At 37.5% G+C, this 24,023-nt stretch overlaps 1 protein-coding gene across 3 annotated transcripts in view; it reads left to right on the top strand.

Moving 5' to 3' along the window:
• The window catches only part of PALLD (palladin, cytoskeletal associated protein), a 62,591-nt gene that overhangs the window by 30,742 nt on the left and 7,826 nt on the right, over positions 1–24,023 (top strand). For 2 of the 3 annotated variants that reach the window (XM_030449772.1, XM_030449774.1), the window contains exons 3-8: positions 8,379–8,514; positions 10,847–10,948; positions 11,492–11,542; positions 12,920–13,141; positions 18,015–18,164; positions 22,377–22,471. In XM_030449772.1, the coding sequence (XP_030305632.1) occupies positions 8,379–8,514; positions 10,847–10,948; positions 11,492–11,542; positions 12,920–13,141; positions 18,015–18,164; positions 22,377–22,471 (756 nt within the window). The remainder of the gene's footprint in view (positions 1–8,378; positions 8,515–10,846; positions 10,949–11,491; positions 11,543–12,919; positions 13,142–18,014; positions 18,165–22,376; positions 22,472–24,023) is intronic. The other variant, XM_030449773.1, reaches the window with a different exon arrangement.

The following is a 24,023-nucleotide window of genomic DNA, read 5'->3' as shown; positions in this document are numbered from 1 at the left end:
TAGTTGTAATTTTTATCTTACTATGTCCTTTCCACTGGCTGAATTTCTCTATTGATACTGATTGCTTAAAGTTGCATAATGAATTTGCTGACAGATTGGCAGGTAAGCACAGCCCCTAAAAGCCTGCAATTACCCTTGATTTTCCAAGAAAGGCTCTAGTAGAGCTATATAGTTCTGAATAGGAACTGGCTTCTCTTACAAGTTCTTTTCTGTGTGCTATGAGGGTGTCAGCAGCTGCTGAAGCCTGCTGTGCCCCACATATGTTTGAAGCAGCCTCTTTCCCAGCTATCCTGCGTTCAAACATGTTCTCACTTGAGGCATTAGCTGTGTTCTTCCTCATTCATTTGCACCTTTGGACAGAGAGACTGAACTCTTGAGGCAGTACAGCCTCAGACTGTCAGCAGGTGCTTCCATGTGCCCCTCACATCCCCAAATCCAGCAGCCAGTCTGGGTGTGCCTGTGATGGTGTGTGTCTGACCCCCGGGACAAGGCAACAGCTTTGGGCTCTGAGCTGTGGATGAGGGAGTTGGCTGCTTGGCCTGTATTCCCTCAGGAGATGTAGTCCAGATGGGAGCTGGATCATGTTAACCACGCTAAATGTATGTGTGTATAATTTATGTATATGTGTGTATACATCTGTGTGTGTATATACACACACACAATTAGTGTTTGTCATCTGAATTCTAACATTAAAACATGGTAACAGATGTTACTGACACAAAAAAATATCTATTTTTATGTGTCTTTGATGCGTGTTTTTCCCTGGCCTCAACTTTTCCATTTTACTGTGTAGGTTACTAATAGCTGGTGTGTCTTGCTGGGTAAATCCTTCTGTTACCTGTCATTCTCATGCTACTCCTGAGAAGTTCTTCCCCTTGCCTCTCTTCCCTCAAATGCTCTTGGTCTCTTTTGATTTGTGCTATTATCTCAGTTTTTTTTTTTCCCCACCTTCACTTTTTGCGTCTTTTCCTTCAGCTTTTGCTTTAGCCTTACAGATCCTCTTTTCTGGAACACACTTGCCTTTCTGTGACATTGTAGTTTTTGATGCACTTACAGTATGCCATAACCTCAGCCTGTGCTCTCCCCATGTACTCCAGACATCTCCGAGATTCACTGAAAGAAAAGGATGTTTCCTGACAAGGTGCTGTACAGATTGGGTGCAAGGAAAGAACTGAAACATTCAAAGTTTTGTGTCAGCTCAGCATCTAAAACACTAGTCAAGCCATTTAGCTTTATCTCTGCTTCTTGATCAATCATATAGTGGTGATATTGAGAATATGATAATGGGTTGCTGAAGATGAACTAAGCAGGGTTTGAAATACCCTCTATGGAAAGGACATACTTTTTTTTTAACTGTAGACTCCAAATGCAGAGTTTGAAGTGGTAGGATTTCTTCTTTAGATGGCAACTTTATGATTTATGATTATATTTATTTTAACACCAGTGGAACTAGACTTAGACCTGTCATTGCATTTAGATACTTCAAAACTTTCACATTAAGTGCCTTTAGCAGTACTCTGAAAACAGTTTTCCTGTCTTCTTTTAGTGTTTTCATAGCTCTTTTCTCTTTTGTATGTGTATTTCAGGGTTGGTAATACTCTTTTCAAATTCTGATTGCATGTTTTTTTAATCTCATGGTCATTTACTTTCTTCTTACCCTGACACACTGTGACATGCTATCAGTGACACTGATAGCCAAATATCTGAAAGAAAATGATAATTATTTAGCCTTGTTGGAGTCTCTTGTAACTACCAAAAACATTGTTTGGCAGAGTAAGCAATTCTGCAGACTGGTTTTGTAAGTTATGCATCTTGATATCCTGTGGAATTTATTGAATAATTGTGGTTTTTTCATACTTTTTTTTTTTTTAATTTCTAAGTCTTAGCATAGTTACATATCTTCTCAGTCACTACGTTGTAGGTATCCTTCTTATTTTCTTCAAATTATGTTTGTGGTAGGAGCAGAATAAAGGTAAAGTAATCAAAATTGCAGGTGAAGGTAATGATTTTTGGGCGTGTTCAAAGACAGCATCACTGAAGTTTTCTGTAAAATGGAAGTCTCAGCTATTGTATAGAGATTAGCGGAGTTATTATTTATCTTCCTGGAGGTTGACCTTCCTTCCATCTCCAGTCATTTTCCATCATCTTCCTTCCTTTCCTTTCCCATGTATGCATCATCTTTGTTCTGCTTGCAGTCTTGATGATTCTATGATTTCACTTTAAAAATAAATTAATCGAAGGAGATGGTGTGCTTTTTTTTAGATAAGAAGTCAGACAACATTTCTAACTCTCTCTTCTATCCCTATACTCTGTCTGTGAGCCCACAAGCAGTAATTACTATGTTTCATCTAGGGACTGACATTTTCCTTGATTTTGGACACTGAGACTCTGTGGAAGGGCAGCTAATTATATAAACCAGTTTGATCCAAAGAATATTCTTTCCAGTTGATAGATTTGGAAACATCACACTGTTTTGTTTTGGTTTTTCTTCTTCAGGATGGTTTGGGTTTTTTTTGCTTGTGTGCTTTTTAAAAACATGTAGACTTACAGCCCTGACTGACTAATGAAAACAGCTTCTTGTTAACTGACTTCATTCTATTTGGACATGTGAAACATGGAAAGTAGCTTTGTATCATTTGTACCTACTAATTCACCTTTAAATATTTTAAGCATTTCTTTTCAATAATTGTATGGTAAAAGGGTAAGAGTTTCAGTTGAATAAAATATCTCATCTTGCCAATAAGCTCTGGCCAGTTGGAAATTATCAACATTATCAAGCTGTGACTGTGGCAGTGTTAGGGAGCAAGTTTAGGGAATAACTGTTTTTTATTAGTGGGGAAGATCTGATAAATCCATGTCTTGCCACAGCATCGTGTTACTAAACTAGAAGACAAGTGCTGGTTAAACTGCATAGCTAATTAAGTACTTAAGGGAATTATGAACACTTGTCAGTTATTTCTGAGATAAAACTTGGCTGGAATAATGTTGTTGGAATAAAGTTCTTAAAAATCTCAGTTCTTTCTTTCTTTACCTAAAAAAGACTCCAGGGTGGGTGGATGCGTTAGACTCAGGTTAGCTTTCAATCGCAAAAGATTTGCGTGGAGCAGAGTTTATGTGTCAGAAACATAAGCTAAGAGATTTTTTTCCCACAGTTAAATCTGAAAAACCTAGAATCTGGTCTTCACTGCAGATTAAAAAAAAAAAATCGTATCCATATGAAATGAAACAAATACCCTTCCTTACAAATTCTAGCTAAGCACGCACTTTGTTAAGTTTACATGAACATTTGTAAAAGCAAAATCAATCCTGGGAGAAGGATTTAGTGACTATTTATTAATTATTCAAATAAAAATAATAAAAACCCTGTTACAAAAAGCTGTTAAGTCATATAAACCTTTTTCTAAGTATAAAAAAGCATGTCTTGTCAGCTACACAAATACCCTTTTGAAAGTAGCTTCAAAAATTGCATTTGCTGAAAGTAGACACTTTTCCTTAAAGTAGACTTTTTCTTAAAGCCAGTACCTTCAGTAATAGTACCTTAGTTGCAAACAGAAAATATCTGACTGTATAGAATTGGTGAAAGAACATGACTCTGGATTTCCTACTTACTGAAAAGAATTGAAAGAAGACAAGGTATTCTGAAGTATCTTGTAAAATATAATTAAGCTGCTATATCACTGTATGTAATAAATATACTGTTTCAACAATCTCAAGACACTTAAATCCAGATTTTAAAGGAGATTTTGTGGGAATCATGAAAATAGATATGTCAGAGAGAGATACAAGCTTTTTTTTTCCCCTTTGAATCAGAGCTGCTGCTTTGGTCTTGCAGATGTGTATTGTGATTTGTTCATTGAATTCTGTCTCAAATATCTCTGAGACAAATAGTTTAGTAACATTTATGTTCCTTAAGGCAGCTAGCAACAATGGTGACCACTTTGATGAAACCGACTCTGCAGCTTTCAATAGTCCCCCCTTACAAATGTCAGCTCTCATTTCAGAGAAAACTGGACTGCTGCCCCATGTGGTTTGGACAGTTACCATTTCTTTAAGCTACATCTGTCATAACTGTGAAAAATTGAGGTTACCTACACTATGATTGATGTGAAAATAGGGATGGGTAGAAGGAAGTACTTTCATTAGTAATTCCAACATCAAATTGAGTAGAAAAGTCAGGGTGTCTTCTTGTTTCTAAGGGAGATCACCTTATATCTGTATGCTACCTGTTCAGTCTACCTCTTATCCCTGCCTAACAGGAGAATACATCCCAAGACATTTTTGTAACTGGAAGAATTTCAGCAAATATTACAGTTTGCATTCATTCTTAACCCACAGTTTTCTTAAGCTATTGTTCCTGTCCAGTAGACCATTGTTCGAAGTTTCTTGATTTATTGTTTTGTACCTCCTTTTCCCATGGCTTGGATACTACTTGTGGCTATTAGACCAACACCTGAATGGTTTATACCTGATATCAGATCATTTCATGTTGATAGTGCTAAGAAAGAGCTCATAATGAGGGCTTTGTTTTTATGCAGTGTGACAATTTTTGTTATGTACCTGCACATGATTTTCATAAAATAAATATTCATATGAGCTTTTTCAAAATAATACGGTTGTGCATTTGTTCCACTTGAACTTTGAAATCCAGAACTTTGAACTCGCTGATCTAATACACTGAAATTTTTCAAAAGCAGAGATCATGAATTTAATGTGGAGACACACAGACAGTAGCCAAAATAACTGACCTACTGTATCCTGACAACCACTGACTGCATTTGGAAGTCTTGATTTTCAACATGGTTTTCTCCTCTTTCTTCTCTTTTTTAAATGCTATTTGCAGATGCTTAAGGATGTTGTAAGCTTACAAGTGAACTTAACTAGGAGAATTAATATTTGTACCTCTTGTTGAGAAGAGAGGGGCCATTTGCAGCATTGCTTTGCATCTTTTCTTGGTCTGCAAATATTTTTCTTCAGAGGACTTATAAAATTTCCCTATTTTAAGCAGATCTGAATGCCACAGAAATGTCTGTGTGTGTACAAGTGCTTGATAGTCATGGAGACGTTAACCAGTAGCATTTCATCAATTGGAGTAAAGGTTAATGTTTTAGATATATTATGTTTTCTCAGTCCAGTGGAGGATTTTCTTTCTGTCAGTTACCTGATTATGAGGGCTGTGTCAGCATTCAGGAGCAGTCAGTGCTTTAGTGATTTCTTCTTGACCATCAGTTCTAGCCTAATGATGGTAACAGCTGGAAATGCAGACAAGATTATTGGTTACAAAATAGGTAGTATTTTTCAACTGATATCCAAATGTGTGGACATCTTTTGAGAAGCAAATGGCACTTACGTATCTAAAGTGCAGCATCAGACAGAGTGCTAGCTTGCTTAGGTGGCTAAGTGACTGAACAGGAGAATGCAAAACTAGTAACTCTTCCTTTAATGAGGAAAAATGCATTTTTAAAAGATATGCCTTAGAAAAATACGGTTTTGATGGTAAGTATGCAGTTTGTAGTCAAGTTGTTCACTGTGTTGTCTAATCATTAAGAAGGCTCTAACTTGCTCAGAAATATGTATTATTTGTGTCCATCTTGATTCTGTGCTGAGGCATTTCTTTTTTTTTTCCAAGTACAGAAAAAACGTACGGTTTCATGAACTTGTCTTGGGTGGTAGGAAAGACTGAACTTTTTTTACCTTTGTTTCATCTAGTGTAAGTCATCCTTAGTCAGGCCCGTGCCTCAGGCATTTCCGTAATTCGAATTCCTGCCTGTAAGGTCACATTACCAAGTAGAGCTGAGTCCTGCACTCCACAGTGTGTATGGCAACATCACACAAAACCAATTTTAATATGCAGCTGCAGCTTCAAAGTTTGTGACCTGTTACAGTGCTTATAGTAACTCTTCTTAGAGTAAATGAAAAATGTGCTGAATGGACAGGAATAAACTGTATTTTTAGAAGGCTTTAATTTTAAAGGAAAAATCAAGTTACTGTTCATTACCTCAGCACCAGAGCATTGATCTGGATTTCTTTGAAACAGCCCTGTTGGCTGCAAACAGGAATTTGTTCTTGGAAGGATAACAACAGCCAGTCTGTTGCCCGTGTTTACACTGTAAAAGGTACATAGGAAAAGAGGAAATTGCATACAGCATGCGCTCTGTAGTTAAAACATGAAAAGTACTGCTGGTTTGGCCTTCTTTCTAAATAAATGTTAGGGCAAATGTTCAAAACTAAGGAGCAGCAAGCCGAGGTTGCTGTCAAAAATCTCTGTGAGAATTAAGAAGACTGAGTTTTGGCAATTTCATTGGACCCTTTCCGAACAAAAGGATTCAGGCTTGTGTGCCTTTATCTACATCTATATTTAGGCCCATAGTGACTTAAGTGATGCATGTTTCAGAGGTGAATAAAATATCTGAATTTCAGTCTGGTTCTCAAAGACTGATAATTTCTTCGCATAGTTGTGGTGGTGGTTGCGAGCTCAAGACTAATGGTGTCTATATCCTGAAATATCCCTTCTCCAGCTATCTCCTGTTACCTTTATACAATGTACTCTGAAAAGAGAATGAACCTATAAATACCCAAATGATTTGGCAGAATGTTTTGTTTTATATTATCCCTGAGAAAAGACAAAAAGAAAGCTGATGAATCAGTAAGGAGGTAATAAATCTTAGATACTTAATATGTCCAGATAAGGGCATGTAAGGATGGTGAAAAATATTTGTACAACCAGCTGCAGAAAGTTTGCTGGCAGCCTGTCTTGACATATGAACCATCCCTCAGGCTGAATAAAGGATGGATATATTTTAGCTAGGACCTTCTGTTGGTTGCCATTGCCTTACAGCTATTTTGAAATTCCCCTCAAGAGTGTATGTCTCATAAGTTAACTTGGTGTGGGGCGTATGTATATATGTGTGTATATATATATATATATATATACACATATTTTGAAGTGTATAAATGTAGAGAAAGAAAGAGATTCAAATGAGGGGGTGGAAGTAGAGGATCTGCAGGAAGAATTACATTTCCTTGTGCACCTCTTTCATTGTCCCCATTCAAAATTGTCATGAAAGAGAGTGAGGTTTTTTTTTTCATTTGATGAAATTCACACTGGTACTCATTTTTGTACTTACATTTTAAAACCAACTACTTCCTTGCTTAAATACTTATTTGTGAATTTAAATAGAGAAGAGAAACTATTATTTTAGGCAAATTGCCTTGACCAGGTCTTGGATGACACTTCCACACCTACTGTGAAAAGCTCAGGATGTTCTGGCACATAATCAGATATCTGAAAGGGTGTTAGGGAATCTGCCTCTACTGTTGAAGGCTCCCATGGATCCCCAGGCCATTGCTGAAATATTTGCATACCTTATTCTTAAATAAAATACCTTAGCTTCCCTATATGACTTGTTGCAGTGTTTAACTTTGCAGGGTGGAAAGTGGAGATTTCTATAACTGTTTGTGTCTAAGCTAGGTCTGTTGTTCTTCTAGTAATCTAGTCTACTAATCATCCCTATTGGACTTGAAGAATCACTGAATGACAGCTATTTTCTGATGTTTGATTGATCTCTCCATGTTAATACTTCTTGTTTCCTGAATAAATAAATGAGATATTTGTGTGTGTGTGACATAGCTATGTGTGTGTGACAAAAGCTATGCTTGAGTGATCTGACAGTTTTCTTAATCTAAAAGTTTCTAATATGCTGAACTTCAGTGTCCAACAGCAAGGAATAAAGGAAAACAATGAAGTTACATTTCTTATGCTGGTGTATCCCAGAATTAGATTTTGTTTCCTTTTGAAATAATTGTATTGTTGCTCAAATTTTAATCTCTCAGAATCTTGGAGAGATGCTTAATATGTTCATTTTCCATTCATATTGCTGTCATGCTTTGAACATTTTTCCTGAATTTTGTCATCATTAGACCACTTCTAGACATTTTTCAAAGATCACTATTAATGGAAGTTATTACCTGCAAACAAGTTTCAAGCCCGGCATCATCAGCTGGTTTGAAAAATCTGAAATTTTAATTTCAGTATTCTAGTTGTTAACTACTAAGTACTGAGCTTAGTATACATAGACTTTTGAATGACCTCATAGATCTATATTGTTCCAATTTGATATGGAAAAAAATAATCATTGCTACTCCCTGAATAGGTTTTTCAGATAGATATGCAGCTATACCAAAGAAATTTCAGACAGATTCTGCTTCCGTAGTTTACTAGAGAAGTTAGTGCAGCTTCTGAAGGCTTACTTAGAAGCCATAAACTGAAGTTTATCTAGGCTACTTCTTTTTGCCTATCACTTATAGCAGTGATTCCAGATACATTTCTAAGTACCAATGATTTCAGGAAAGCTCATGAATTTTCTGGTACTCTTTTGCAGGGGATTTCCCAAGAAAACAGGAAGAACTGCTAGGATAGCATCAGATGAAGAGATTCAAGGGTCAAAAGATGCTGTAATTCAGGATCTGGAAAGAAAACTTCGCTTCAAGGAAGACCTTTTGAACAATGGGCAACCGGTATAAAAACATAAAATACTGTGGGAAATGGGAGTGAGGATCAAAGGATAGTGGCTCAGACATGCTGCATGTAAAATTATTGTGTGATAATTTTTATATTTTATGTATTTATTATTTTAAATTTCATTTCCAAGACTGCATTTCTGTAAGGAATGATAGTGTACATTTTGGCTTATCACTTTGTCTCTTGTTGAGCAATTTTACTCGGACTTATCAAAGCAATGAAAGTCTCAGGGCTGATGAATTCACACAAGAAGCCTGCACAGTTTGTACCTCAAGGGCTTTTTCATCCTTCAAGGCAATTTGCTTATGACTGTTCATCACTGGGTGGTTGGACAGTAAGCATATGCATAGCTCTTGATCAGTCCAGACTTATTCTATTATTTGCCCAGCTGTCAGCCAATGGAGTTAAAGAGTGGCTGGTAAATTCATGTTGGAGGTAGACAAGGCAGTTCATCATGACAAGCAAACCCACTAGGAATCAGGCATCGTTACATCCTACAGTTGTGGTATTTTTTTGACCTATAAAAAAACCAAAGAGCCTGGACTCAGGAAGTGATGAATGAAAATTGGCAAGTATATTAAACAATTGAAATGCACATCTGCACTGTTCTCCATTAATTTTTGTGCATTTTAAGACGTGCATAAGAGACAAAAATTCTTCTTGCTCAGAGCCGATGAGAAACAACTCTTCTAAGAACTGATTACTCTTACTAAGACATGGATTTAAATGTCTGTGAAGCAGAAATCTGTTTTAAGAGAAGGGTTTTTTTAAATGTAAATGGTCACACCTATTGTGCCTATGCAATGTTTTCAAAAGCATCTGAATGCCTTGGGGTACCTTTATGTCACTGAAAGGTAGTGTGCTTTAGGTTTCTTTGGACTGTGCTCAGGAGTCTGCTGTGTCTGCTACCATGAGATGTGGACTATTGTAGTATAGTTCAAGATAACCTAATGAGTCAGATTACCTACTCCACGAGTGCTGGATTCTGGTTCCTGATACGGGTGAAGTAGGGAAAATGTGTAGAGCAACTATTGCTGCTGTGCTTACCTTTCTCCATTGACTGCATAGGATATGGCAGTTTTCTGTTGCAGTTAAGCAGAATCACTCTCACAGTGTATAAGTTCATGGTTTTTTCAAAGGAGGTGGACTGAGCACGACTGTCAGTGCCTGTTTTGGAAAGTGAGAGAGATATCTGACCTGGACAAATGAAAGGAAAGTCATGAGAAAGCCCACATGACCCACAAGATTTAAAAAATGGAAAACAACAAACTGTGATCAGATGATGTGGCAGATTGAACCAAGTAAACTCTGCTTTTGTGCTTGCCTTGAGGCCTTTGCCTTGCGTTTTCCTGTCTTGGGTGATTCTGTTTGAGTAATCGTGGCTTTGGGGACTTGGAGTGATCACAGAAGAAATTAAAGTGAATAAAAAGTTCATTGCTTGCTTAGACTTTGTAACCAAGCCAAAACTTAACCAGCTTTGGTACCAAGTTTTCATGAGTCTCAGCCTACTGGTTTAGCTACAGTATGACAGCTTTCAAAAAGAAATTTAAATGAGCTGCTTAAAAAATGGGAGAGTTAAATAGAAGTAATGTTTTACAATTTCTATTCTTTTCTCATTTTTCTGTTTAAATGAGGCATTTCACCACATAATGAGTTTGTCTTTCGTTCCCTGTTGATTTGTAAGGAAGTGTTTAAGTGCCTGAAATGTGTTATTGAATGTAGAAGGAACAATAATAATGAAAAAATTGGATTGTACACTTAGGGTTTTCTTCTAACTTGCCTTACCTTCTTGAGTGTAAACTGTTTTTATAAGCTGTTGCCTAATTACCAAGAGAGTAAGAAGAAATAGAAACTAAACCCTCAAAGAATGTATTTTACTATACAGCTGTCATATTTTTGACAAAATAATCAAGTAGCATAGTGTCTCCTTAGCATTTTTGGCAGAGTATTCTGCTGTGTGGTTCTAATGCAAAAATTGAGCAGGATGACTAGAAGTAAGATTGAGATGATTTGATATGCACTTTTTTGATGGCCATGCTGATTTAAGCAGTTCCTATTGCTCATTCCTGCCCAAGTTCCTGGCAGGAAGATAGAAACAAATGGCAGAGTCAGGGCAAGGGTTGCTTAAGCCAGAAGAGCCACTTGTAATGCAAAAAAAATGCATTACAAACTGCGATAGAAAATTTCCCTTAGAAACATGTTGCTGCTTTCTTTGATTAACGTTGCTTAAAGTATTGCTTACAGCTTAACTGTCTTGCAGCTCTTGATGGGAAACAAGAACTTTTTTTCTTTTTCCTCTTCCTCATCCTCCTTTTATTTTTTGCTTAGAGATTAACGTATGAGGAGAAAATGGCTCGTCGGTTGCTGGGAGCAGACAATGCTGCAACTGTCTTCAACATACAGGAACCAGAAGAGGAGCCTTCTATACAGGTAGCACATAACTCTACAGTTTCTTAGGAAAATAAAAAATATCTTCCAATTTTTCCTTTTTTACAAGCTATGATTCTCTTAAAGTCCTACATAAGACTGTAAATATACACAAGATATATCAGTGAAGTAAGCTAGAGGATCACATGGCTTTTGCTCAGTTTTTCCATGCTGAATACAGTTGAGAATTCTCAAATGTCTGCTCGCTGCTTTAAACTCTTCCCTTGATCCTGTTCTGTCCAGACCTTTAAGTCTCTTAAGGCAAAAATACATCTACTGTCTTGAAACTCTCTCCTCTTTATGGGTGTAATCTGCACTTTTTGGATGCAGACCAAAAACATAACAGAAGGTCTGCTTGAAAGGCCAGGTACACGTTCTCCATTGTTCAGATGCCAGAGCTGCTATTTGAAAATGCGTAGCATTTACAACATAAAATTGTGCATGTTACCACATAAAGTATGTTCTCTTGATAAAGACTTTGAGAAACTGCCATGGATGTGTCCTGGTCTTCTTTCTGCCTCTTGATCTTTTTCTCTACCCTTGCAGGAAGCTCGCTCTGTTGGTGCTTCTGTAGTGAGTCCTGCGGATACTCAAAAGGTTACTGTTTTCACCTTTTTCTGTCTTGCTTTTTTGTCCATTGGTTTTTGTCCTGTGTTGTCTTTGCCCTTTTCCTTCTACTATCCTTGGTTAATAAGAAGAGATCACCTAGCATTAGGGGAGATTTAGGCTGCACTCCCTCCAAAGTATTCAAATTGTCCATAACCCTAATTGTCTGAGTGCATGCAGCTTAGCCACAGTTGTGGTGTGCTCTCTTTGCTTTCTGCCATAATGCTAACATACACTGATTCTAACTGCCCTGCTTCAAAATCAGCTACTCTTTATATATGCCATACGTACTTCATGATTTACTTTCAAGATAAACTTTCAGAGAACACAGAAATTTAAAATATGTCTGCAGTTTACAAAGGTATTTCTTGCTTCTTCTTTCTCTCTTCTTCTTTTTACTGTTATTGAAGGTTATGATTAGCTCTGTAACCAGTCAGCAGAAAGACCAGAGTCAATTATAAAAGATGGACATGTGGAAGGAGATTTCATATAAGATGTGTTTTATTTGAAATGAAACATTGGTCAGAGACAATGTCAAAAGGTCATATGAAAGAGTGCCTGAATTGCTGATGACTGAGAAGAGCATTGGTTAATAAAAAAAATTTTTTTTTTTTTCTGCTTCTGAGACTGCTCACATTCTGGAATTATCTTTGTTATTACTAAGATCCAAACCAGGAATTTTGTTCTGTGAAGTAGATAAAGTGAATAAGTCAAGAAAGTACATAACTCTGTATGTTACTGTAACTTTTCCCAGTAACTGAATAGCAAATTTAAACAACCAGTAGTGTTTTACATGGATGAAACTTCCACTTTTTTTTCTGTATCTTTTATGACAAATTTTGTTTTTAGTAAGGAGTGATACTTTTGATCAGGCAAATGAGACCATGGCAACAGGAGTAAAGGGAGGCAGCTATCATGGACTGCCAGTGTTGCCATTTTCTTGTATCTTTTTTCTTATTTTTATAGGTGACGGTAAACAAAATCATTTTAATCATCTGGTGTAGTCTCTGGTACAATTCCATGCAAACAGCAGATGTGAACCCTATGGTCTTCTAGCCATCTGGAAGCAAAAGCTATCCTCAATCTGCCCATACCATCAAGGAGATATTAGTGTGTTTCTTTTGTCTTGATGGACTGCTTCAGAATACTCTTATTCTTATAGGCTTTTTTAAAAATAGAAAGAAAGCAACCAATGACTTTCTTTCCTCTTGTAAATTAGGCCTCAAGATAACATGAAATACATTTTTTGCCTCATACCAGATGTCCAAGATCAGTAGCATTAAAAAAACCCCAAAACACAGTAAGAACACAACTTGCTGAGTGATGTGCTGAAGCTGGACACTAGCATGTACCTTTCTTGTTTGACAGGAGTACAAAGTCTCTAGCTTTGAGCAAAGATTGATCAGTGAGATTGAATACAGACTGGAGAGATCTCCTGTGGAAGAATCTGATGATGAGGTGCAACATGGAGATGAACCCATTGATAACAGTATGTCACCATATTTTGAGATAAAGCTGAAGCATTACAAAATCTTTGAGGGAATGCCAGTCACATTTACATGCAAAGTGGAAGGAAATCCAAAGCCAAAGGTAAGAAAAGACTGTCAGTGTTTCTGGAAATGCTGTGAAGTGTTCTGTATTGGTGAGCCACTGGGCCCTATAGGCTGTATCTTACAGGAACAGCAGACATTCTCTCCTGACAAGGCAGAGTTCTAGCTGACATAAACTGTCAAATCATTTTTAATCATTATTTAGATTTATACTCAGCAAAAATCCTACAATAAAGCTTAGTTACTCTGTCTTGAGACTTCATCTCAGTTATATTGCCTAGAAGTAACGCTTCCGTCATTTTCAGAGTTGCCTTCAGAGTACATCTGTACCACAGAATGCAGTGCCATACTAGAAAGCTCCATGTGAGCTGGCACAATAGTCCCAAAGGAGACCTCATCAAGTTAATGGGTAATTAGCTCAGGCACCACAACATCCTTAATGCAAAAATGTGTTGCTTGTGGTTCAGTAGGCAACATGGCATCTCAGCATTCTTCAGCATTGCAGACTTTATATCAACAAACCCTAGCAAGTCTAAATTTTATTCATATTTAGAGGAAGGCATTATTAAAAAACGTAAACTCCTATATATCCTAACTGCAAGATGAGACACGATGGTGAGGTTTTACTGATGTGCTTCTGGGGGAGGGTTGGGCTTGGGAAGCACTTCCTTTTAGCAAATGTAGAAGTTGATGTCAGTTGTCTGGAAGAATGCCTTCCTTTCATAGGTTGTGTTTAACCATTTCAAAAATTGTTTGGCAATCAACTGACTCATTATGCAGCAGGCAAAGAGCAGTAGTTTCTTCAACTTTGTTCCAAAGCCAGTATCTTCCCTGTGAGGTCCTTGCAGCTCTTACAGTGACCTCTTGTGGATAGCTGCTCTGTTCTTAGAATACCATCTCTTTGGTAAGATCTTCATAGCAGCAGCTACATCAAAGTCTCTCATCTGGTGTCAGTTTTGCAGGTATTTAGGATTATGAACAGAGATAAGTGCAAATGACTTTACATGTCCAGTGATACAAGTGTATGACACTGCACAAACTGTAAAAAGAAAAATTAACTTTTTCAGGTTGTAGAGAAGAACAGAGAATTAGGGCTACATCTACATTAGCAAGTAGGGCAGACCAGAAGGAGCGAATTTGTTGAATGATATCTGTCCCTGCATGCATTTCAGGAGGTTTACTTCAGGCTAGCTCTAATCTCATCCCACAGACTGAAGCAGATGCAGTGCATTAGTTGTGCTCTTAGAGCACATTTTCTGGCTTAGTTTCATCTGAAAGGAATCCAATACTGTGCTCCAAAACCACAACACGATGTGAACCACTGCAAAGTAAGTGGAGCTGATCAGAATATTCGTATCAGAAAAGCATTCCGGCTTCAGACTAAACTGAAGACACACTCTGAGAAGATTAGCCCAGTCTGACTGAAACCAAACCTTTGATGTCTAGCATTACTTTTGAGATGACCATACAGAAGCATCTGCTGTGCTATGTAAGGGTGGAAGACAAATGGGTTCATTGTTGTTAGAGGTGCAGTATGTTGGAGAGGTCCTCTTTCTGCCTGAGGCTTATGACTAAGTTGCTGGATCACCTGTTATGAGTCAACCTTAGTCAATTTAGCCATTCCCTAATTTTCACAGTTTTCAATTAAGTTGTAGTTTCACAGTCATCTTAATCTGATTTTAGGCAGATGAAAGAGGATGTCTCCTTTCTCTCACTCTCCTTTTTTTGGTGTTAAGAGATTGCACAGCCAAGAAACCACATTGTTAGTGCTTTCAATGTTAGTGCTTCCCCTAAAGCAGAGTTACAAAGAATGGTCTGATATAAAGCACTCTGATTCAGATTCAGTGCTCTGCTTTCTGCAGCGTCAAAGTATGCACATTAAGAAGTGATTTTGCTCTTGCGCCTGGGACACTGACCCTTTAATTCCATTCACTTGCAGATGCGTTGTTCAATCTGTTATGTTGCTTGGGATGGAACCAATTCCAGGCCTGTTGGGTGGCTTCTTGTTAACAGGGCCTTGCAGATGTCCAGGGCTGTACCTACGCCTCATCTGCTGCAGCATGCCAGGATAGCAACCTGAAATGCTCAGTGGCTGAGGGCTGCCCTTCTGCTGTCAGGTTTTGAATCTGTAAGTGTTGTCCCTGAATAAATTCTTTATTTTGGCAAATGCAAAGCTGGAAATAATTTTCTAACTTGAAGCTCCTCCCTTCTAAGCATTCTGTCAGCTCTGCCAAGGAACAGCTTTGGGAAGGACTGTAGCATTTCTAAAATCTGGCATTCATTACAAGGGATTTTTCTAAGCGGGGTTATTGGCTTGATTATTTTTTCCCCTGAACATGCCATGTAAATTGAATACTGATGTGCAAATTCTGTCTTCATAAGTATGACTTTTTAAATCTGAGTCTACATTTGTTATAGCCTTCAGTGTAATGTAAAACTATTTTCTCATTAAAATGAGAACCTATGCTGATACAGGAGGGATTCCTTTTTAAGGGATATTTCTCTTCAGAATCAAGACAATGCCATATGAAAGATTAATTGAGACATGAACATTGAATAAAGCCTGTACTGCTCACTCTTCACTGGCTGAATGTAATTCTTAGTGATTAAAAATGCCTGTGCTGCCCAAGATCAAAAACCCTTTTGTACTGTGTATCCTATTGTATCTGTACATTTCACACTGGTATCTGGAAATCTGATGCAAATAAAAGCAACCCAGATGCAGTGTTCATTGCTTACATAGTTTAATGGTACATTTATTTAAAGGTATCCTAGAAAGAAAATACTTCACTGCAAGGGCCATTGTCTCCAGCAGTGGTAGTGTTTTACTTATTAACTCCATGTCAGATAAAGGTAATATTAAGAATTTACTACTCATAAGTAAAACCCAGTGATGCCAATTCTTTTAAGCTCAGTAGAAGTGAGTATTGGACAATAGATGTTTGATATATGGAGAGCTGTTTCAGCTAATATTTGCATGTATTTCCATGTAATAAATCCTGGCATGTCTCCTGATACCACATTGTTATTAAATAATTACTACTTAACGCAGTAGATTTCCAAGCAACATTATGACACATGTGAAGCATGCAAGTTAAAACTCGTTTTTTGCTGCTATGCTGTTACCAGCATCCACTGGTGTGTGTATACAAGTGATCAAATATCTTTTGCATCTCCAGTAAGTGCTCTGTCAGCAGATGAGAAGACATGACTAAATCTTCTGTTAGCACCACAGAGTCTCTGCAAGGCTGCTGACAGACAAAATGGGAAACAAGTATAACCAGCTACTGAGGAAATGAAATCATTTCTAGTTACACTTAATGCTTGTTAATATAAAAACCATACATGGTAACTAATTTTTAAGGGAAATTTCCACCCATTCCCTCCAAAACATTTTCCATTGCCTTTTTGTGAATTTTAAAAGTATAGCCTTAACTTTTCCCCCAAGTGAATGAATTTAAAGCTTTGAAATGTTGCCACATACGAAGAAACTGACATATTAAACTCTATCAAGAGCTGTGCTTTGCTTTGTCACTTCATTTTTGCAGGAAAGCAAGCACCCTTTCCTCACTGTAAGACCTAAATTCCCACTTCAGGAATCAGAATGAGGAAAATGTATGTATTTCTCTTGTGCTCAACAGTCCCAGCAGTCATGCAATCAGAACAAATACATTTGCTCTATGTCGTATGAGGTAACTTTATAAAAATTGTGTAGGCCTCTGCACAAGTGACTCAACGAATGCTGAACAACTTTGGCCTTATTGAGTAACACATGCTTCAGAAATTACAAGTAAATATAGTTCTACTTAAATATTGGTTTAGGGAACTGAGTACAGCCTTCTTCTTCCTAGCATAAAATTTTTCACACAGTCCTGTGTGTGTTCTCAAGCAAACACCACTTTTTCCTTTTTATTTCAGCAGATTTCAGTTTGGGCTGTTATATAATTTTTTTTTAATATAGCAAAAGAAGCCCCAAAGCTAGGTTAAACTATTTGAATTTTTTTTTCACCTCAAGTTTGAGGCATTAAAAACACCTATATGGTTTTTGTGTGATTTATGTATTACTATAAGATATTATTCTGCATACATCATTTTTTTTGGCACACTGAAAGCAGAGCTCAGGTCAGCCAGAGAATAAAGTTAATGGAAAAGACCTCTGTTTGATAGATCATGTAGCTGTTCTGTACAGCTTGGAACTACGCTGGTGTTGGCACACAATTATGAAAGGCTATCTATGTGTTTTGAAGTATTTCCTAGTACTTTGTGAAGCTGTCCCTTTCTGTAGATGCCTGTCACAGGGAGGTGACACTGCTGGTTTCAGTCATGCACTCACACTGACCTGCTCACTGCCAGCCTGAGCAGCTCAGTCCTCTTCTGGCTTTTTGGCCCAGTCCAATCAGCATAATGGATATGAAATGAAATCTGTGTTTCAACAGTGAGATCATTGCTTCTATTTTATTAATCACTGAACTAATTATTCCTACAATTACCTTGTTTTATGTTTTTATTTTCTGAAAAGAAGACCAATAACATTCTTTCTCCAGCTTCTTCAGGTTTAAGTGAAATAAAAATTTGAAGTTAGTAATCTTCTCTGAAATGGAACTTTTCTTTGTAACCAAGTTCATTTTTCTGTTGTTGAAATGTTTAGCTGTGTTGAAATGTTTAGCTGGTGTTCTGTCCTTGGGATGTGTACAGCCCTTATGCACCTGTAAAATTCTTCAGTAAATGTTGATGTTTCTCTTTGAACAACTGCTAAGCTGTACCTTGTTTTTTAGCAGTTTGTGAAGTTCAGTTCTGTGCTCAGTGTACTACCTGAGGTTTTCAGCAGTTAAGGTTCATTTCCGCTAATAATTGAGAAATTATGACAATGAACACCCACCTCTTATCAGCTGTGCCTTGTTATTTTCCTGCAGATTTATTGGTTTAAAGATGGAAAGCAAATTTCTAAACAAAGTGATCACTACCGAATTCAAAGAGAACCTGATGGAACTTGCTCACTGCATACTGCAGCCTCCACCCTGGATGATGATGGGAATTACACTATTATGGCTGCTAACCCACAGGTAAATGAAGGTTTGGCTCCAGAGCAAACATGCTTCTGGACATAAATCTTCAGAAAACTATCTCATCTTACGTATGCATGATTTAATTAAATGATGAAGTCACTGTAAAGTATGTAAGTTTAATTTCTGTTTTCATCTTGCATCAATCAGTAGGGTGGAACCTTTCTATCTCCAAGAGATTAGCAACTCAACAGTAGGGTTTTTTCCTGTGGCTTGAGGTTTCGGAGGGGAGGGGTGTTGTTTTTTAATCACTCTTCCACCATTTATTTTAGCTGCTAACATCTCACTATCCTAACTAAGCTTACATAATCTAAAGGGAGAAAAAAGTCCAGTTTACCAGCAGAAGTAACCAAATCCTGCAGTCTAATTTTTCTTCTGTTGGTGCTATTCACAAACTGAGGCCAACTTTTTGAAAGGAGTGGGAGTACCTCTCACCTCAACGTGTTTACATTAGTTGGGGATTGCAGTTCTGTAAGGCAAACCATTCTCTTATTATGTAGGGGGAGAGGTGTCTGTTGGTGCCAAAGTCTTAAACAATGTTTTTCTGAAACACAGAGTGTTACTGGTTTTGTTATATTACTTGGGTTTTGCAGACCCAATACCAGAGCTGAGTTATACAACAGAAACCTACTAATGCACTGGGCACAGCTAAACTTACAGTCCACACACCCTATTGAAGTATCTTCTTCAATCCATTTTTTCCTACAGCACAGCAAATGGAAGGGAAAGGTTTGCACGTGAGAAACCAGGGCAGCAACATAACTGTAGGGATGTAACGAATTATTTTCTTCTGTAGCACCAAACATCTTGCCAAGACCCAGCCTGCAAGAAGAATCACACTGTAAAATAACAGACTGTATCACTGAGACAGAGTTTAATCTGAGCAGGCGTGTTGTGCTCTGTTGTGAGTGTTGCCATGGTTATTGAGTGTGACGCTGCCATTTATGCCTTGCTCTTGAACTGTCAGTCCTGCTCACACTGAAGCATGCTTGTGAGTCTGTGGGGCTGTACACACAGATGGCACACAAACAGCAGTTGTAGGTTAGATTCTACAAGCTGCAGTGCTTAGAGCAGGGTAGTTGAAACATATATCTCCATATATGAATAACAGAAATGAAGAAACAATAATGAAACAGCATAAGGCCAACAGAATTCTTCAAGATGGGAATTTTTACACATAGGTGACCATTCTGTTATAAGACTTGGTACAGTTTAAATTGTGGAAATTCACATCAGGTTTTAAAATTATAAATATATACATGCTAGGAAGTGAGTCCTGTTTGTCTTTCTGTAAGTGTTGTGTTAGTGCATGTACAGAACTTCCCTGTGTAGTGTTACTACTGCATGGCCCAATATGTCAAAGAACTTGGTGAATAAGCTGCTTTAGTGATTGGGCACTGTACTCTGTCCCTGAGTATTCAGGGCCTACTTTTTTAGCATTGTTATTCTGCTCATTCAATATGACACAACAGTAACCCAGGTTATCAGTTCTGGTCACTGATGGATGATGGTGATGACATTAGTTTGTTAGCGGGTTTTAGATGTACTGAAATGAGCTGGTTTTCTCTTGTTCTATGTTTAAGGATTGAAAAAACAATGTTGTTAAATTCTAAAATTTTGCATCTGTGCTTCTTCCCCCTCTTTGGAGAAAAGCCAGAGGCATCCTCCTCTGGCTCCCCTAAGCAAAACATCTGTCTGTGTCACCAAGCCTATTCTATTCTTTCTTTACAGTGTCATTCCCAGGCAAACATACTTACCTCCTCTATTTGCTTGCTTTTATTATGCATTTAACAGTACAATGGAGGCAAAGAAGGGCTGTGAGTTAATGTGCTAGCCTTTCACACTCGAAGATCTGGATTCCAATTCTTTTAAGTCATCCTGAGTGAAAATAATTTTGGCATTGCCTCCTCAATTCTAGTGGAAAGTTGTTCACATCTCAAAGCTATCACAAACTTAGGCAAATTTGGAAACCTTTCCTTAAGAAAAGCAAAATAAGTAAATACAAGGTAGCCTACTTCAGGATTATGATGGACTGGTAGATATTTGCCAGACTGTAGCTGTGTTTTGATAATTGCTATTGGAACCACCAAACTACAGAGCAAAAGGGCATATTCTTAACTGATCAAAATTGATTTTATTAAAGCAAAGTATTCAGTTCATTAAAGTTCTGCCAGTTTATGCCATCTCACAGTCTGGACTAACATTACAAGATTTGTGTGTGCAAAATGACTTGTTGACACACCTTGGAAACTGTCCATGGTAGCGAGTGCTGCAGACACTGTTGCCAGTGATGATCTGAAGTTAAGGCTCTGACACACCTCTGGGCTTTGCAGTAATATTTGCCATTTAACTTAATCCAGAGCAAATAGACCCTGGGCCTATACCAACACAAAACCTTGCCTGTGTTAGGCCCTTAGTTACAGGTTACATCCCTTAACTGATTTCTTTCCATGAGCTGCAAGAGCTTGAGTCAAGTTTTCACCTTCTTTCTCTTTATCCCATTCTCCCCATGTCTCCTGAGTATGCACTCACAGTCCTCAGTCTGGATCTCCCTTGTTTTCTAGGCCATCTTCTCATCAGTAACTTCCTACTCATTGCATCCTGCTCATTCATCCCATGACTTTTCCAAATCTTCCGCTTCCTACTTATTCTTTCTTATCCAAATTCCTTGCTGACCTTTGTTTTTCCATTTGTGATGCCTTCATGTATTGAGATACACAGAAATTATCTCAAAATGTGTGAAATTCATCACCTGCCAGAAAAAAAGATGATTATGTAGTGGTGCCTAAAATAGAAATTTATTTGTTCTAGATGTCTTTAAAGGTCACATAACACACACAAAAAAAGCTTTTGCTTGAGAAATTGCTGCAGGTCATGCACAATGGCTTACTTTAACACAAGTTGGGTTTTTTTTGTGGACTAAATGGGTCATGGGAATAAAAGCAGGACACAGGGACATCATTTCTAACAGTCCAGCAGTAAAACAAAAGCTGTCACCATTTGAAGGCTGCTCATTACCCCACTGAAACCAGTTATCGATGGGCTTTGGCCAGTTGTCAATTAACAGTTATTTTCATCCTTCAAATTACTGTGACAAAAATATTTGTCACTTTATCCTCAAAGACTTCACTGGTGAGCATAGAACCAAATTACACTGCAATGCTGATGTGGCTATTGCCTCACTGCTACCAATCCAGAAGGCAGAGAGACAAATGTACATTTCTATGCATTTGTCAAAGAAGTTTCTTATCAGTTTTCAAAGTTATTTAAAATACATTTTTAAAATAAAAGTACATAAACTTTTGCTGCAGTTTTATTTTTATACACAGCTTTTATATTTGTGTCTATTTATTAATACCACCAGATACTTTTCCCTCTTACATGGTGAATTCTACAGGGCCCTGGGGGTCAGTGGTTCTAGCTGCAGCCAGTCCCATCCCAAACTCTTTAGCACTCTGCTGGTGGTGTACAACCTGTCTTCTAGAAAATGAAGTAAAACATAAAAAGGAACCTAATACAACAGAGTCCATGCTTTATTCATCATTCACTGAAAATAACATAAGATGACTGGCCTATTCCTGGCACCTACCAGTACAGGTGTGTGCTTCAGTGCAATTCCTACCCCTAAGCCAAGCTCACTTTTCAGAGAGGACCCTTCAACTCTTTTGTTGGTTGTTTTTTGCTTTTTTGTTTTGGTTTGATTTTTTACATTCACAGAGTTGTTGTGTTTTGGGTTTGGGTTGTTTGGTTTTTTTTAATTGTGGCCCCACCAGATCAAGTGGAGAGGCAGTGGCTCTGTCATTAACCACTAATACTTAGTTCAAGATCTTGAACTACTTGTCCAGTCTTTCTGTCCACTTGCCACACAGAACAACCTCTCAACCACATCAATAACTTAGTCAAGATTCAGTTTTAAGGACTTAATTGCCAGTGGTACTAATAATAATTTAAAAAACCCCAAAACTTCCAGAAGGAACATTTTAATGATGACCATGTTATAGTTACAAGTATTCCAGGCTGTTCTGTGGTAAGAGTGCAAGCTTTAGAAGGTGTCTTGACAAATGTTTTTTAATGAGTTCGCAAAAGAAGCAATTGTATTGCGGAATCTGTAACAGGTGGCAAAAAAGATCAGGTCAAACATTTATTAGGTCAAACATTTATTGTTGCATACTCTAAGTCTTCTAATGGTCTTCCTTTCCATCATCATAACAGGGCAGAGTAAGTTGCACAGGCAGGCTGATGGTTCAAGCTGTAAATCAGAGAGGCCGCAGTCCTTGGTCACCTTCTGGTCAGCCTCACATAAGAAGGTACTTGATGCTTTTCTTTCTTTCTTGCAATAATACGTGTTTTGCAAAATTATTGTGATAAGATAAAGAATGTGAAGTAAGAAGGTAAGTTAAAAGTATGGCATTCCAGAAGAAATGTGACCTCTGCTGTCTAAAAATTTCTGCAAAGCTTAAAGAAGGGTAAGCAAACTTGGAAATGACATGACTTTTAAATATCTTTAATCTTGCCTCTGTCATCCTCCTCCTTTCTTTTTGTTGTTCACTAATTATTCCTTACCTCAAATTACACTACCAACTGTTGGGAAGGACCTTCTTACATATATTTTTAAAACAACTCACCTGAGTGGAATTCTACCAGGAAACACTTACTTTCTGCAGCTTTCAATAAAGAAAATTTCTTGTTTTTAAGAAACAGCAGAAATTACTTCATGTCAAAGAAGTTTCTTAGATTTACATTAGAAATATTTTAGTATTTCAGTGATTTCAGTTCAGGTTCTAATAAGTCAGATATAAAGTATTCAACTTACTTTTGGTAAGTTTACAATCATTCACATACAAAGCTTTAGTTTATGTTTGTGAACCATATAGGGGGACTTTCCCTTCAAATACTTTTTTTTTTTTTTCATTACCCAAAGCATTTCTGAGGCTGTTTAGCAGAGCTGAGTCAGCTTCAGACAATACCAAAGAAACAATTTTAGTTACACAAGCAGGATTCTGCTTTTCAGGGACTACAAGGGCTTTGGTTCTGGATTCTGCTGTGACAAGGCACCTGTTTTGCTTAATGGACACAATGACCACAGAATCTCAATGTTGTCTGACTATAATACAGAGAATAGATGTAATGACACTATTGTTCACTCACGTAAACACACGTTGTAGCTGCTATTTCATTTTTCATGTATTTTTCTGGAATTTGCTCAGGTTGCAAACATAACCATCTTAGCATCGCTTTATATGCAGGAGGAACTTCTGAACATGTACAAAGCTTGGGCTCAGTTCCTGACGTGGTGCTCAACACTGCTGCACCTAAGCTATCTTGTGGTGCACTGCAGCCAGAGCTCTTAAAATGCATGAGATTTAAGAAAAATTTATAAATACATGTTCCTATTACTCCTGCTCTCAACTAGAGGATTAATTTGAACTTAATCTCCTTTATCCCGAGTTAGTGATCCTTATCATATGGTCAGACATAACGTTTTCCCCAGCTGAAATTCCTATTGCATTGCGCCACACCAACCCATGGAGTCTCCCTTGGACACATTTTGTACATGATGTCAGTATTGCTGAAACTAATCTTTGCAATTTAATTCCCATATAAAAACACTAAAGAACCCACAACTAATTTAAGGGTATTCCAGTCTATTCAATATGTCAGTCCTAGACATCTGAAGTTCTACTAATCTCTGGTAATTTCATTATTTCTTTACAACCACAAAATGTTTGAGAATAACCATAGTTTCACCTCTCAAGGTAAAGGCTTAAAAGTGGTCTGAAATTTTAGAGGTACATTTACAAAATTGTAAGAAGAAATGCGTTATTTATCTTTATCTCTAGACTAAACAGCATGCTGATT

Source organism: Calypte anna, chromosome 4A, assembly GCF_003957555.1.
Source record: "Calypte anna isolate BGI_N300 chromosome 4A, bCalAnn1_v1.p, whole genome shotgun sequence".
Lineage (NCBI taxonomy): Eukaryota > Metazoa > Chordata > Aves > Apodiformes > Trochilidae > Calypte > Calypte anna.
The sequence above is the reverse complement of the archived record's forward strand: the minus strand, read 5'-3'. Positions and strand labels throughout refer to the sequence as shown.